The 16,533-nt window shown below is 40.2% G+C and overlaps 1 protein-coding gene and 1 long non-coding RNA gene across 2 annotated transcripts; one reads left to right on the forward strand and one right to left on the reverse strand.

The window, feature by feature from the left end:
• The first annotated feature begins 1,565 nt into the window (after window positions 1-1,565).
• Window positions 1,566-16,501, forward strand: si:ch73-95l15.5. Its single transcript, XM_034698181.1, has 11 exons — window positions 1,566-1,958; window positions 4,457-4,685; window positions 4,771-5,771; window positions 6,032-6,178; window positions 8,830-8,907; window positions 10,000-10,116; window positions 11,255-11,404; window positions 11,542-11,703; window positions 13,281-13,406; window positions 14,266-14,457; window positions 15,628-16,501. The coding sequence occupies exons 2-11, from the start codon at window positions 4,514-4,516 to the stop codon at window positions 15,730-15,732; spliced, it is 2,250 nt and encodes a 749-aa protein (XP_034554072.1). The 5' UTR covers window positions 1,566-1,958; window positions 4,457-4,513; the 3' UTR covers window positions 15,733-16,501.
• On the reverse strand, window positions 12,843-14,423 carry LOC117823115. Its single transcript, XR_004633317.1, has 2 exons — window positions 14,223-14,423; window positions 12,843-13,379 (listed from the first exon to the last, which is right to left on the reverse strand). It is a non-coding gene; the product is annotated as an uncharacterized LOC117823115 (long non-coding RNA).
• Window positions 16,502-16,533: the final 32 nt, after the last annotated feature.

The following is a 16,533-nucleotide window of genomic DNA, read 5'->3' on the forward strand; positions in this document are numbered from 1 at the left end:
TCATCTAAAAAGAGCTTTATGATGTCCATCCATGTTATTATGAGACATTTGCAAACCTGGTTCATTCACTGCAAGCTTCAATTATTGGCTTATTATTTTGAAATATAGATATATGTTTTTTGTTCCTGAACCAGGACTGATATAAATATACTCTACCTCATAATGCATGGATTGTGCCGGATTCAGGCTGTTTGAGGTTTGCAAAGGCAAAAACAATAAAAAGGGCACCTCCTTTCAAACCCCTGGTACTCACAGTTTAGGGTGAATTTAAATGTTTTGAGGCAACGTTAACAAGAGGGGGGTTTGGGGGTCGTAACCCAGTAAATTTGAGCAGCTAAGACTTAATTCCTGCATTCTGGTGAATATTTATGTGACCATTTGTGCTGGAAATTGAGTTATGAAAAAGTCTATATTATTGGTTATAGTACATAATTAATATAACATTATATAATGAACTAAATGGGTAACCAAACAACACTTTTAAAAAACATTTTATACATTTTAGTGCCATCAAGAGGGCACTTTTTTACGTTTTATACATTTGAGGGGCATCCAGAGGGCACTTTTTAAAAATATATTTTACATACAGTAGGTGGGGCATAAAGGGGGCATTTTTTAATAATATATTTTACATAGGTGGGGCATCCAGCGGGCACTTTTGCTTTGTTTTGTACATTTTAGGGGCTTGCAGAGGGCACTTTTTCATACATTTTCCTCTGAAAGGGCACCAGAGAAGGCAATTTCTAATGTTTTATCTACTACAGTGGAATCCAAGGGGGCACTTCAGTGTTTTTTTTTAGGACATGATGGCACCAGGGGCGTCCATCATGGGCGTCGTAGTTGGGGGAATAGTGGGACTGGCTACCTAGGGCCCGAGGGAGGAAGTGGTCCCTTAATGGGCCTGAAATAAAATGTGTTTTCTACTACACTTTTCTTTTGGTTTTTTTTATAACTGCAATAAGATAACAAAATTGTCTGAATAAATAAACAAACATTCAGAATGACTTTCTGGGATTTCTTCCGGCTCTGTGAGATGCGCGTCTCATGCCTGAAGTGGGGAAACGTCATATTTTCATAGCATAAAGTGTGGCTGAATCTGATTGAAAGTAAACTGTAGGTTTTTAGAGTTTTATTTGACTTCATGAGGTTCGATTATACCAAATAATGCCCCCTTATTGTTATTCAACAAGTCACTTGGCTTCAAATAATCTTGTTCAAAGAGGTGGACAGTCTGAAGGTCAATATTGTGCAGTTACATTTGGAGAAATTGTTATAAAAAAATATATTGATATGTAGCTTAGATTTGAGTCAGTTAACCAGGATAGTTTTAAGCATGATGTTTAATGCAAATAAACCAGTATTATAGCAGCAATGTTATATTTTGTAGGGTTGGCTGTGGTGATGGGGCCCACTGAGATATCGTTCAGGGGGCCCAGAATTCCTGGCGACCCCCCTGGCGGCCATCATGCATTTTTATGTGACCCTAATCGTCTTCTGTAAATTGAAACTTGGTGAATTGATAATTTTGAATTGATTATTAAGTCACGAAAATGCACTTTCAATGTAGTAATCCCTGTTTTATAGCCTACCATAGGCTGTAAATGATTCTCCTGCTGTGCACTGAAGAGGCAAACTGACCCAACCTCTCCTCTCTGTCAGTGTTAATAGACCTCCTCCCTGAGTGGGAGCTCGCGCTGCCTCAAACAGGTATGACTGATGACGTCAGCAAGGTGACACCCACCTCTCTTCCTCTGTCTGCTCCGGTGAGCTCTAACCAACGAGAACCACGCAACTCAGTTCCCGGTGGAGATTTTTCCGGAAAGAAACTTGTCACGGTGCTCCCACGTTTGTCTCGTGAGGGACTTCACTTAATCAGATACGACGATGAAGATTTATTCCTCGCGCAACGGACTTTGACGTCGTTCACATTCTGCGCGTGAAGCCAGGAGGACTGACACGTAAGAGAGCGCTTTTAATAACTCCCTATGAAGTGTGTGTTTGATAACTCCCTATGAAGTGTGTGTTTGATAACTCCCTATGAAGTGTGTGTTTGATAACCCCCTATGAAGTGTGTGTCTGATAACGCCTTATGAAGTGTGTGTTTGTGAGGTAAAGTAAACACTGTGTGGTACAAACAGTGATATGCTCCTCTCTCCAGTGAAATCAGCTCCACTTTCACACGCTGACGTGACTTTCACGTTGAATCGCTGCACGTCTGCTGCCTAAAATAGAACTAAATAGACGGTAGTTCAGCTGTTTTCCACTGGATGATGATAAAGAGTTTCCCTCTGGAAACATGTGGCATGCTGTTTTTGGTTCCTGGGAATACAATACAGCCTTAACTTGATGTGTTCAAGCAACCAAGGATATTGAATATCGTCTGTGTATCATGTTTTTGATGTTTGATCAAACTGTTTCTGCACGTTTTCATCAGTTTAAGTGATTTATTATGGGAATATGGGTTCAAATCATTGTACGTTTTCTCATGAAGCACTTTGGCACGTCCTGTGAGGGGTTACAGGTTTATGGACAGACTGAATATTTGACAGAAAGTTTCATTCATCCAGAGTCTGACTGAAGTCTCTGTCAGCGTGGCTCAAGGTCGACGTGTCCCGCCCTGTGGGGAGCTACTGTAAACACCCAGCAGCTGTGAGCTACAATAAACCGGCCAAAACATCTATGCAGGGTAGAAGGGAAACAAAAACACAACACTATGAACCAGAGAGAGACTCCAGATGTAAATTTGTCAAGTAAACTTAGACAACAGATTGGGGAACAAATCCTGCTTTCCTCTGCAGTGTAGAAAAACCCTGATTGAGGCAACTTTTCTATCAGTGCTTGACTGTAATGGAGTCATTTTGTATAGGCATGCTTTGGCTTCAATGTTAAAACCACTTGATGCAGTTTTTCACTCTGCACTTAGATGTATTACTGGTGATCATTACAATACTCATCACTGCATCCTTTGCAAAAAATACACACACACATATTTATTTATTTATAAAGCGCTTATTGGGATGCTACCCTCATATAAATCATCCATGCTGGTTTGGTCCTCTGGATAACATAAGATAAGATAGTCATAACACAAGATCTACTAATTGACTCACTCTCCAGCTTCCCAGAGTTAATTCTGAGCTGGGAAGATCTGCATTTGTTTTGTTTTTTCGCACCATTTGCTTGGAAGTCACTTAAAAGCATTTTAAAAATTAATGCGCTGGTTTCATTTAGTAATTTTAAAACCTTAGTTTTAAACCTTTTAACCTCTGATTGCACCTGTTTTGACTGACTTTGTTTTAACATGACTTTTTAATTGTCTGTTTTTAAGTGATCATCATTCTTTTAACGTTTTATCTTTTATCATGCATTTGAATGTTTCTTTAATGGGCTTAGCTCTCAATGATTTTCAAGTCAGTTAGACAGTCATAGTTAAAATCAACTATATGTCCTTTAAAGGTGAATTTTTTTTTTAAAAGCCGATGTTTACAGCCTGGTCCACAAAACGAGTGTAGTCTGGATTGCTCATTTCTCTATGGGGTGAATTTTTTCATAACTTGGCAATTTTGAAGATATTAAGATTACAAGTTTTCCATTATGGGAGGCACAGCTGACTTGATTGACAGGCGGGGACATTGTAGCTGTTGGCTAGGAGGCTCAAACCCCGCCTCTTTATATCACACTAGCTCAACACATGTTAGGTTGAGTTCAACATTTCCAATATGGCTCCTGCCAACGATTGGCCTCAAAACAGCGCTTCAGAAGCAGATGGGTGACGTCACGGATACTACGTCCATTATTTATAGTCTATGGTTTGATATGATACCATACGATACTCCTTTATTTGTCCCACAATGGGGAAATTCGTGGAGTTACAGCAGCAAACAAGAAGGTGTACAGAACAAGAATTCCAACAAGAATATATCTAGAGAAAAAAAAATATGTCCATCAGAGACGACAGATTGGCCATAATTCTCCTGTCAGCCACCACCTCCACAGGGTCCAGGACTGAGCTGACCTTTTTCACCAGTTAGTTCAGTCTTGCTCTCCTGTATCCTTTCCGCCCACAGCAGGTGAAATCCTTCCAATGTGGCGTTCGTGTCCGATGTTAGCTCTATTAGCATGATGCTACTCTGCCAATATTCCCTCTGGTGCTGGGTTAGTTCATCCACCTTATCGTACATAGATCTTACATTCCCCATAAAGGTGGGCGGAAGATGATGACAATCTACCAATAACTGTTAAAACATTTAAATGGAAATACTAAAATGTCAAGCTACTCATTCAAGTTTTTCATGCTACAACAAGAATATCCTTACAGTATGTATAAACTATTTGATCCACCTTTTAAGTAGACTTTGGGCTTTTCTTGCTCCATAACCTGCTGGAGTTCTTCACTCTTGAGTTGGGAACAGGTGCTTTAAATAAATTCCTGTATTTTTCTTCTTTGAACACACAGGGACGTTCTAACATCTATTTGAAAACAAAGGTGGACAGATCCAGCCCTCTGTCCAGGATGTCCTCCAAGGGTAAAAAGGACTTGTGTCGAATATGTGGCGGGGGTCTACAAGGAAACCAAAGGCGCTGGCTGTTTGGGGGCCACAATAAGAAGACAAATCGGCCTCAGACCCCAACAGGCTCCCTGAGAGGAGGAAGCCTGTCCCGGTCGTCACTGAGCAGCCCCTGGGGTGAGTCTGGTTCACTGGATGTTAAACTAAAAAATCTTTTCAAGTATGATTTGCCTAAATTTACATTTTTTCTTACTCTCCACAGGTAGCACTTTATCTCTGGCTTCCTCAGGGTCTCTCTCCAAGTCCCAGTTGTCCCTAAGCTCTCAGTCCAAAGGAATGGATCTGCTCTCAGTGTTGACTCACATACTGGGGCAGTCTGTACCAAAAGGCAGGGGGCAGGGGGAGTTTGTGTGTGGCAAATGTGTAAGCATCCTTGAGCGTGTTTTCAAGTTTGACTCGGTGATATCCAGGGTGAAGATGCTTTCATCCGAGAGGCTTCTGAAACTTACTCAGGAGAGGGACAAGATCAGACAGTGGGTGCGTCACAGCTACTGCCAGAGACACCCGCAAGACTTCAACAGCAGGGGCAGCACCAGCGATGAGGATGGAGAAGCGGAAAAGGAGGGTTACAGGGAGATGCTCAGAGAGAATATGGCGCTCTCAGAGTTTGAGTGCTGGTCTGAGAAGTGGGACACTTGTCCTTATTTTATAAAAACAGGTAAAAGATGCAGCAAGGGCAAAGGCTGTGAGGGCTGTGATTCTTTACGGGTGTCAGACTCAGCTTATGAGTCTGTTTGTGGGGTGCCTCGCCACTTGCCTTTTCAGCCGTTCTCCCCGTTGCCGTTGTCACGGGACAAATCTCAGAGCATGCCCCTCAATTGGCAAAGGGTGCCATCCATTTGCTCCAGTCGATCTTCACTTGCAGGGTCGACTCTGTCCTTACAAGCAACTTCCCGCACTGCTTCCATCCAGTCTCTGGATTCTCTCGATGGAAATGACCCGTTTGACTCACCGGGTTTTCACTTTGTGCTAAATGAGCTCAGACGTATTGAAGGGAAGCCGGTCAGTTCGCCATCAGGGAGTAGGATCCCAATTCTGGGCAGGAAGGACGGGAGGTTCTTAGGAAAAACTGGAGAGATGGTTTCACCCAGAGTGAACAGGGTGCTGAGCTTTGGGGAAGTGGAGAACGGAGGGGATGCTATGGGAGAAGACGGGGATGTCCTAACAGAGCTGAGGGATGAGTTCATGCCTCTTCATCGAGAGGTAAGTGCTTTCCTTCCTGTCCGAGCATGCCACAATCAGCAGAAGATTTACTATATTTACATGTACAACTGACAGAACTCTGACCAGATGTTGTGTGTACTAGTGGCTGTAAATATTGACACAGCTAGCTGCATTAGTAAATCCGGGAGCACCTGAGGCCAGTCCAGCAGTCCACGAGATTAGAATTAAACATTTCACGTTTGTTTTTAACAACTGATACCACAACCCATATTTATAATGCAATCACTTTACCATTTTAGAGTACTTCTGGAAGGGTTCAACATGCTGTCAAACACCTGAGAGGCCAGCTGGACCAAGCTGTGTCCCGCATCAGGACCCTGGAGGCTGAACTGAAACATGGGAAAAGCAAACCAACTGAAGTCAACGGATCAGAAGACTGGGCCTCCGTGAGTGTGAAGTTTGTTGCCGTACTCAACATAATTTGCTTAACTGAAATGTTCAAAGAGTGGTGTAACATGACACAGCATGTTTTGCAAGTGTGTTTACTGGCTTAGCAATTTAGCTTAGCTTAGCATAAAGACATGAAACCGAAGAAAACAGCTAGTCTGAAACCGGAAATTCAGTGACGTCTGGCTCAGCGTACTGCAACACAGATTGAACAGAACAGTCATGCTACATACTAAACTCAAACGCAGTATGTAGTAGGCAATACCTACTGCCTACTAAATTAGTAGGTAGCATATAGCAGGCCGTTTCGAAAACAGCCTGAGTGTGTGTGAAGGTAACAGGTCATAGAGTTCACACACTTCTGAAGTCTGTCTTTAAAGATTTGTCCATGACCATGAGGAAGTTATAAAAGGTTACCTAGGCTTGAAAATATGAACGTATGCAACATGTTCTGACTCTTTTAATAATGGATGGGAAGTACTTGACACCTGATCCCTGGTAAAATCATACCAATCATTGTAAAGGGAGATGAAATGCTCAGAGGCGCTGCTTGACCGACATGTTTGTTCTTTTGGACAAATTCAGGCTTCCTGTTTCTTTCTATGACAAGTAGCTTCCAGCTGTAGCTTCATATTTATTGAGACTATATGATTGTGTTGTTTTGTCCTAAAGAAAGCAGCAGTCCAAGTTTATTAATGAATTAAAAATGTGTAAATTCAGTAACCTGAAAACCAAATATATTGAAGTCAAGATTGAATAAGACTGTGTGCGAGTGAGATTTTGATGTATATCCGCCACACAGGTATTTTAATCTGCCGTGATAGCAGATAATATCCTCAAACCTTTTTATTACTCTTGAAAAACAGGTTTTTATAAACTGCAACACTGCACTGCAACTCCTCAGTCACATGTACAAACAGCTCCATAAACCTCTGTGACTGTTGACTGAGGACAAATATAGCATTATGAAAGGAATGGAGGGTGTGTGTGTGTGTGTGTGTGTGTGTGTACTGTGGCTGTGAAAAGGTGTGTCCCAGTTTCCTCGTGCTCAGGTGAAGATAAAGACACACACACGCACACACACACACACATACTCAGCCTTTCTCAGGAATCCTCCCCGACCAGTGGAGTTTGCCCCAGGCTCAGCAGACTTATGATAGAGGATATCTATGAAAGGCCTCTCAGCTGCTTTGTAGACACTGTGCACATAACTGATCCCCGCTTGTCATGCCAACAACGCGCAGCCTAAAAGAGTAAAATAATATTCATGAAAATAAGAAATGCTGGTAGCAGCAGGATATTGATCTTTTAATTTATTCACAACACAGCTCTCTTAACTTTTTCCCCTTCCACTTAGACACGCCCAGTCACTCCTCCATGGTTCCTCACAACGGTGGTAATGACATCCATCTTGTATTCTTAGCTCAATAAAATATTATGATGTATCGTGACATGATTTAGGGTTTTTGTGAAGCGACTTATTTCCCTGTAATTTAAGTGGAAGTATAAATTCAGACTAGCTAGTCTGACGGTAAGAAAATGATACGATACGATGCAATGTCCTTTATTGTCCCTGTAGGGAAATTTGTCTTTGACATCAGTGCTGCACACGTTAGCTGCTCTTTAAAGGATCAAAATGACAATGAGAACACACATAAAAAAATACAATAAATAATACAGTCATACATCACACAGTATGCTATTAAAGAGCACCATAACACTGTCCCAACCGGCTAAAACACTCGCAAAACAGTCAAAAATGAGCCCAATTTATTTAACACAGGATCACAGAATCTGTGCATCAACGATGTCAAATTGGTTTGCAGAGTGCGGCTAACACTAGTAGAGCTAGCTCCACCAGGCGTTGGTCTTACTGGTTAATGTCCACAGGCCTGTGCTGGGTATGCATTGCTCCATTTGAAGGGTTAGATGCCAGTTTAAACAGACACAACCTGCATACAACTGTAACTCCATTTTCAGGAGCAAAATACTACCAAACCAAACCATGCTAAGAGATGCCATCTGACCACTGTGCTTGTTTACATCCGCGTAGTCGAGCTTTGTAGCATTTTGGCAGTAGCCATTAACTGGAGCTACTGCCCCGGCCAGTGGTGGGTGGCTGTGTAAAAAGTGAGACACACCATATTACTGGGGCCTTGGCCCTTCAGTAATAAAAACATCAATAGTTAGTTAAACTTCTTGTGCTGACCAGCTAGGCTGAAAGACGTTCAATCGTTTAGTCAACCAAACATGCACATAACAAATATGTTATCTTGCAATTTATAAATGACAGCAGAATTTTCAGTGTTTTGCTCGTTTTGTTAATGAGGGCAATGTGTCGGCTGTCATATCTCGTCATGTCCAATCCTGCCATATCAAAACGTATCATTGTGTCTTTAACTTTCTCTTGTACTGAACTCTTTTTTAATATTTTTTTTGTTTTATAACACAAGACATTTGATGATTGAAGTGTAACAGGTCGTTTTTTCAGTTTGTTTGTGTTTTATAGTCCAAATAATTTATCCATAATATTAATAAATAATGGAGATATTCATCAGCAGTCGTATTATCAGTTTTATATTTTTCTCAGCAGTACTAAGGAATCCTTTTTGAATGAAGCCATCTTAATGAATTTTATTTTCTCCTGCAGTTGGTCCAGGAGGAAGGTGGTAGCTCTCTTCTCCAGAGCCTGGGTCACTCCCTGCACAGCCGGGAGCGTCTGATTCAGGTGGGTGAGGTGATGAGGGCAGACAGGACTCAGTCATGCACACTGGGGTTGGATCCTCTGCTGCTGGATCAAAGCTCGCTGGAATGTTGTTTGTCTTTGGAGCCACTGTACGCCCTTAAAGAGGCAGTGCCAGAGCTGCATTTACTTTTGTCTGTTTACCACATTGTACCTGAAACACTGCAGTATGCTGTGCTAGTACATTAATGATTTACAGCAGGAGTTTAATGGAACTGCTCCTGACAGATTTATACAACTTAAATGTGGGTCTGTTAAATGTGAATATCATCAAGTAGCTTCTTAGCTAAGCTTAGCATAAACGCTGAAAACAGTCAGAAACAGCAAGTCGACTCCCTGCAAACAAAACAAAACAGGGTGTGCTTTAGAGGTGTGAGGTTTAGGGAAGATGTGAAGATGTTTGTTTTTGTTAGCACTGCACCAACAGTGTCACTGTTGCTCCCATCTTCATGCTAAGCTAACCAGCTGCTGGCTTTAGCTGTGTACTAATGGCGCAGATAAGAAAGTAGAATCCATCTTCCTGTGTTACTTTATCCAACAGAATAAAAGAGTTGACCCAAAACTATATTACATTAAAAAGATAAGTTATTTTTATATGCTGGGGACGTTGAGTTTAATGCCTTAAATGTTAGAGAAACACATCATTTCATGGAGTACAGTCGTAATTTTCATGTGTTATCTTTTCTGAGCTTGCAGATTGAGTCTTGTAACTTCTTAACAGATTGCAGCAGGTTCTAACAGATTTCGGTTTCAGGGTGAGGTAGATTGGTTGTAAATGCAGCGGCATGTTTGATAGAGCTGTGGATTTATGACAGCTCTGTCCTCATTTGCATTCACATCTGCTGGGCTTGCAGTATAATGACTTTTGGCTTGGCCTACTGTGGCCTTGAGCATTGATTATTACTTGAAATGTCTTTGATGTTACAAAACGTGGCACTTACCCAAGCCTTCAATCATTGAACTTTATTAAAGATGCCCAAATCAGATATTAAAGAAACAAATGCTTCCTTAAATGTTCCTTATAGTGAGTGTGTTTGGTATTTAGCTCTAAGCAGAGATATTTGTCCTCTCTTTCAGGAGTGCATGGGTCTGATCAGAAGGCTGTGTGTGGAGGAGGGAGCAGGGACTGAGCTGGCCAACAAGCTGACTGAGAAACTGACTGAGAGTCTGAGGGAAGCTCTGTCTGACAACAAGGTTAGAGCTGACGCTGTACTGGTTACTGATATGAAGTCCTAAATGCTGGGTTTCACTGGATAACACATACTACCCCCCACACACAAGCATAGTAGTTGTCTGCATGAGTAAACCGACTCTTCCTGATAAGCATCAGACTTATTTCCTTGTCCCGGAAAATTATCACAGGTCTTGAATTGGGCATTTTTTAAAAATCAGGCCTCCCGGAAATGTTACAGTACAGAGGTATCATTTTCTCCTCCTCTATAGGAACACTCACTGGACGCAAGACCTTTTTTTCTTGATGACTATTTACTTTCTGTCACAAAATCACACCAAGGTCTACATAGAAAGGCCTTTAACAGATCAGTCTGTCTTTGAATCTGGAGTATATGTCCTCCGACTGATTTAGGTGCTGCTCCAGTGCCTCACTGGAAAAAAAATAAAGCTTTTGTTTAGTTTTGGCTGAAAAATGAAAGGAACATTCACTGAAGTGATGGCTCTTTAACTCAATTAATTAAACTGACCTAATCAAATCTTAAAGATCATACATTTTCCCCTGCGACTAATGATTTTTTGCAGATTTTTTTCTTTAAACATTTCATAAACCTGTGAGCTTTCTTTAAGTTACTGTTTGTAGTTTTTATTCAGCCCAAAACTACGTCTACAAATGCCTTTGATTATTTGATCAACAGTTCAAATCAAGAAAATACATTTTGAACACTCAGTGAATGCGATCAAAGCACCAGGGGCCTCATGTACAAAGACTTGCGTGAATTTCCTACTGAAACATGGCGTACGCTCAAATCCAGAAAATGTCATACGCACAAAAATATCCACATGTATGCATCTGTGCGCAAGGATCAACAGCTGTAGAATGGTGCATACGCCAGCCATGAAGTTGGCGTGAGGCACCGCACATTTCCACGGTCATTTCACTCTTGATACATCTGAACTTTGCCGTGTAAAAGAGCGTACGCCACGTTTCTGTGCGCGTTCATGAGGCCCCCTGATCCTTACATTTGATGAGCTGACCCTGCAGGTTCTTTTATGTTTTGGCTTGTGAAATACTAAAATGATTTTTCATCTCTGCAGATTCAATATAATTATGTAACTCAGATTTCTGAAATGTAAACATAACGTGTTTTGTGATTTGTAGGCTGCTCTAGAGACTTTGAGGTCAGACGTGACTGAGAAAGAGAAGGGACTGGAGAAAGAGATCGAGGCCCTGAGGAAGGCTGGAAGAGACCGAGAGAGAGACCTGGACACACTAAACACCGTCCTGCAGTGCAACCAGGATGTTATCAATGTGAGGACATGCATGGATAAAATACACACTGTGTGACTCAAAACACACACATCCACATTCTTATGACATTAGGTACATTTGTGCTCTGTCACTTTGAAGTTTAATTGAGATAAAGCTCCATTTCGTCCTGGCTCCAGGACCTACGAGTAGCTCTGGGAGAGAAGGAGCACCTGCTGGAGGAGGTGGAGAAGGAGAGGGAGGTGTGGAAACAGAAGGACCGGGCGCTCAGCACAGTCCTGCAAGAGAAGGAGGCTCTTATTCAGTGTCTCAAAGAGGAACTGAAGAAGAAAGATGCACAGGTAATCTATGGATGCAGCATTAATACAACATTACTGGTGTAACTTTTCTTGAGCACTTAAAGCAAAACAAATCTGTTATTTTACAGAAACCTAAAGCTCCTTAGAGGAGTTTGCAGCTGGTTCTTAATCAGACTGATATTAATACTGATGTCTTCATATGATCTAAAAATACCCAAACAAGAGTGTTAACAAGAAGAGTGACTATTTCTATATGTTTATTTTGCACACTCTGGATACTAATGATACGTTGAATGTTAAAAGAAAGCAGGATGTGACTTTATACAAGAAACAAAAAAAATCCTCATGGGAGCTTTGAGTTTATGAATAAAACTTTCTAAATAAATGAAATTACTGTAAGCAAAAGCTTTAAACTGGATTTAGGTAGCACTTTATTGCTGTCTTTGATACTAGGAGGGTTTCTAAGCCACTTACTGTACCCTTTTTTCACTGAGGTACAAACTACATCACCCACAGACTTTGTGCTTTCCATGCTGTGTGCATTTGTTTGGAGAGTACTGAGTCACAAAGATGCCCTTTGAACTTTGATCCTCTCACTTGAAAATCTGACACAGTTTGTCAATCATCTGTCTGTGCTCTCTTGATGTCTCAGTCTATGACATAGTATACACTGCACAGGAGACTGAGGGTCAGATAGACACAAAATAAACTGCTGACTACTCACTACAAAAGGTGACAGGACATAACGGGATGTTGTTGCATAGTGAACTTGAGATACTAAATATTTTCTGGCATACAGAATATTATTGTACATGGATACAGGAAGGCAGCCATAGCTCAGGTTTGTGGTTTTGTTCACTAGGTTGATGAGCACATTATTGTGGTTCTCTTCTCTCATGTGTGGGGTAGTTCATTGTTTTGTGTAACTATCTGATAGCTTTGATTGAGTATTGCTGTCGGAAGCATCTGTCATGATGCCAAACAGTAACACTTTTTTATTGAGAGACGATAAGAGCTTCAAGTTGTGCGATGGATAAGAACAATAAAATGATACTGCAGACTTTTCAAAGTCATAATCTTAATCTGCCTCTTACAATGCTAGCTAACCCACTTTGATGAGTTATATGTCTAATTTAAGAAATTAAGAATACTGCATACAAAGAAAAACTTCAGAGAAAAAACAGAGTAGAGTTCACTTTACTGTCAAACACTGCTCAGAAAATAAAACATGATACTAACCTGCCTACACTATTATCATGTTTTATTAGACAAAGAGCGCTGATGGGCTGTCCTGCATTTTTGACATCCCTTTTTGAACATTAAAACTAGATTAATTATGGGAGTACTGTTAGATCTCTCATTTTATGTTAAGATACTGCACACTCTGCTATAGTTATAGGTAGTCATCTTTGCTACAGAACTTTAAAATTGCCACAGTATGACTTAATTTCTAGAATGAACTATATTTTAATCTTCTTTCACTTCTAAAATAAAGTTTCAGTTTTGTTTTTTCTCTGTTCTGCAAACCTCAGTCCTTTTCACTGTAAATACTGTTCTCTGTAATTAGAGGGTAACATTACTCATCTAATGTCCTGTCTCTCTGCTCTGTGATTGGTCAGGGGTTGACAGGAGGCGGGCCTCAGCTGGCAGCCTGGTTGGTGGAGAGGGAGGGAGACAGCGCCACCTTGTGCAACGAAGTCACCAAACTCACCACAGCCCTGCAGGAGTACCAGGACATAGTGCAGGTGAGATACAAGTATAAGGAATGAAGAGAAGAGCTGTCTACTCTTTGAGCTGAGAAAGACTTTTTTTTACTGCTGCTGCTTGATTCTTAACACAATTTAAAGGTGATTAATAATCAGTTGTTAGAGAACTGAAGCAGTGATCTAACAAAACTGTTTCATAAAATAATAAATGATCTGATATATTTTAACTTAACACCTTGATTACATGTTTAAGAGTTTATTTTAAGTTGTGAATTAGCTAATCAATCAACAGAAAAATCTTCTAACTATTTTAATTTTAGATATCTCAACAGAGCAGATTTAATAAGTTGTTTCAGTCATTTTTTATGCAAAAAGAAAAAAACAAAACAATCATCCCTCGCTTCTTCAACTAGAAGACGTTTTCTTCCTATGTCAAATAAGTTTGAACTGACGTCGTGTTTCTGGTTTGGACTTTCGGTGAAAGCAAACAAGGCATTTAAAGATGTGAGAATGAGTCCTGAGAAGTTGAAAAGACAATAATAATCATAATCACAATCATAATAATTATCATAATAGCTATAATTATAATTATAATTATTTATAGGACTTATATAGCTTTTTCTGAGTACTCAAGTCTATTATGTCTGAATATTATGAAGATATTAAACAATGTGAGCAATTAATTTAAATGATTGGAATATGGAGTAGTAAAACAAAATATTATACATTCACAATGTAACAACGGCACCCAGCATGTAACCCTAACCCAGCAGCTATAGCCCTTAAAGGATTACATTTCCTCTCAACCAAGAACCTCAAATGATCAAAGACAACACAGCACTAACAACTTTCAACCTTTTCAACTTCTCCTTCTCCCTGTTTTTTTCCCCATCCTCAGACTCAGCAGGAGAGTCACAGCCAGACGGTGTCCTCTCTAACCGCTCAACTCAGAGACACACAGCAGGAGCTGAGAGAGAAAGAGAAGGAGAAGAAGGAGGCGGTTAGAGCCTGGCAGAACATCAGAGAGGACAGGGAGAGAGCAGAGAGAAAACTGAGAGACAGTCTGGAGAAGAGAGACAAACTCATTGAGGTACAGTGTGAGAATGTGCTGTTGAATGTGTGTTTGGTTACATCACCCCTAAAGACAACAAGAGAGCTTTTGGTGCTTAAAATGAATCTGTAAAAGTAAAATACATTTATATAGATCAAGCAAACACAGAAAGTAAAAGTCAACTATGTGCCTTCAACTTTATTTAATGTTGTAGTTGAGGTTAAAGAGGAAACATAGGGACAAGAGCTCAGGGATTATATGCATCAAATAGCTGCAAAGTCCAAGTCAAACCAGCAGCCCATGCTTTGAGAACTTTGCTCTGTGTATATCCCGCTCTACTGAGGGAGCTACAGCCGTCCCGATCACTACATTTTCTTCAAAGGTCTGAATAAATGTTGTTTCAAGCAATTCAAATTAGAGAATTGTCTGTTTGTATCTGTTTAATCACATAATAATGGGTTTTGTGCACCTCCTTTAACTAAAAAAAAAAGTGACAGAACAAAGATGGTTTCCTCGGGTAGGAAGACATTATCTCAGTCTGGTATCTGTCAAGAGCACAAGAACCTTAAAGTACAAATGTTGTCATGCCAGTTTGGTTTTGTTCATTGTCATTGGTCCTTTAAGTCGATGAGCTATTTTGAGAGATGGCTTAGTAAGTAACCATTGTTGTGCTGTGTGACAACAACACATACCTCACACTAACCAGCCCTGTGTTTGTTTTTAGGCTCTTTTGAAAGTTCTCTTTTGTTTTGCTGTCATTTTAACATTACATAATAGCTGATGGCTATAAAAGGAGGCATGAGAGGAAGAAGTAAAAACACACCATGGAGCACAGTTAAAAAGTATCTCTCCAACCATCTCTCACCATCCTTTGCTTTATTGTCTGTTTTTGTGTAGTTTCATTTTTGTATCTGTAAATCATTTGTAAGCACCTGGGCCAATTGAGTATTTATACACCCACTTTCTCACCAAGAAAAATGTGTCGTAGAAAACACATGAGTGGGAGTCACTCTAAAAAGTATACAGTTTGACACTAAAAGGAACAATCTGCGTTGCACCGGTATGTGGTTCTTGACATACAAATTTACTGTATGATTTAGAAACAATGAGTAAACCATGACGTCCTGCTGTGTATTCCTGTGAAATGTGTGATCTCCCTTTTGAATATTCATGATTCTGACGAAGACTATTTATTTTCCTCTTATGTAGCAAATCTTGTTGGATGCTGAGGAGCGGGATCACCTGTTCAGAGAGCTGCAGCAGAACCTGCAGAACAAACGTGAACCTCTGACTGCCGTCAAACACACACTGTGATGGAGAACTACTGCCCTGCAGTCCAACTGCACGGAAATGGAAGATTACTTTTGCACTTTCTGCACTACTCTGTCAGCTCTTCAGTGTATTTATTGTAGTGTAAATTAAGTCAATTTATATTTATCTTTTGTAGGTTGAATTTTCAGACCTGACTTGTTCTGGCACAGGCCAAAGGAAAGTTTAGTTTTCCACAGTTGTTAGTAACTCTCTGAAGTGAATAAGTTATTTCAGACTCAGAGTGTCAGACACAGCTTGATTGTTTTCTGTGTGGAGGTAGGTACCTTCTTGTAGCTGTTTGTTTAGTACTTGATTTATAAATGACCAAATAACTGTATCTAGTTAATTTTTGAATGTGATGGGTCTAATGGTTAGGTACTGATTAGGTTCCATTTCATGCAGTGGGATGGTTGACATTTCTGAATGGTGATTATTAGTCAAACTGAGGATCATTTATGGGTATAATATTGCAGCCAATCAGATTTCAACACCTGTACAGTGGTATTGTGTGTTTATCTTTTTACTTTCTTTTGTTAACTACAACCGATCTGCCAAAAATGCTAAGCATTCCAGGAGGGGAATATCAGGGGCCATAGTAATATTTTGAAAAACTGTCATTTTCTGCTTTTGTACATGTCTCGAGTTTTTTATTGGGACTATTCTCACTGTTATTCAAAGTTCACGTTTCCTGTATTGTTAGTCAGAGACTCACAACTGGAGACTTTTTCTTTCTTTTATTTCAAGAGAATTAAACACTCTGAGCCAAAATACATAATTGTCGTAATGCTGTTATTTCATGAACTA

Source organism: Notolabrus celidotus, chromosome 12 (assembly GCF_009762535.1).
Source record: "Notolabrus celidotus isolate fNotCel1 chromosome 12, fNotCel1.pri, whole genome shotgun sequence".
In the NCBI taxonomy this organism is placed as follows: Eukaryota; Metazoa; Chordata; class Actinopteri; order Labriformes; family Labridae; genus Notolabrus; species Notolabrus celidotus.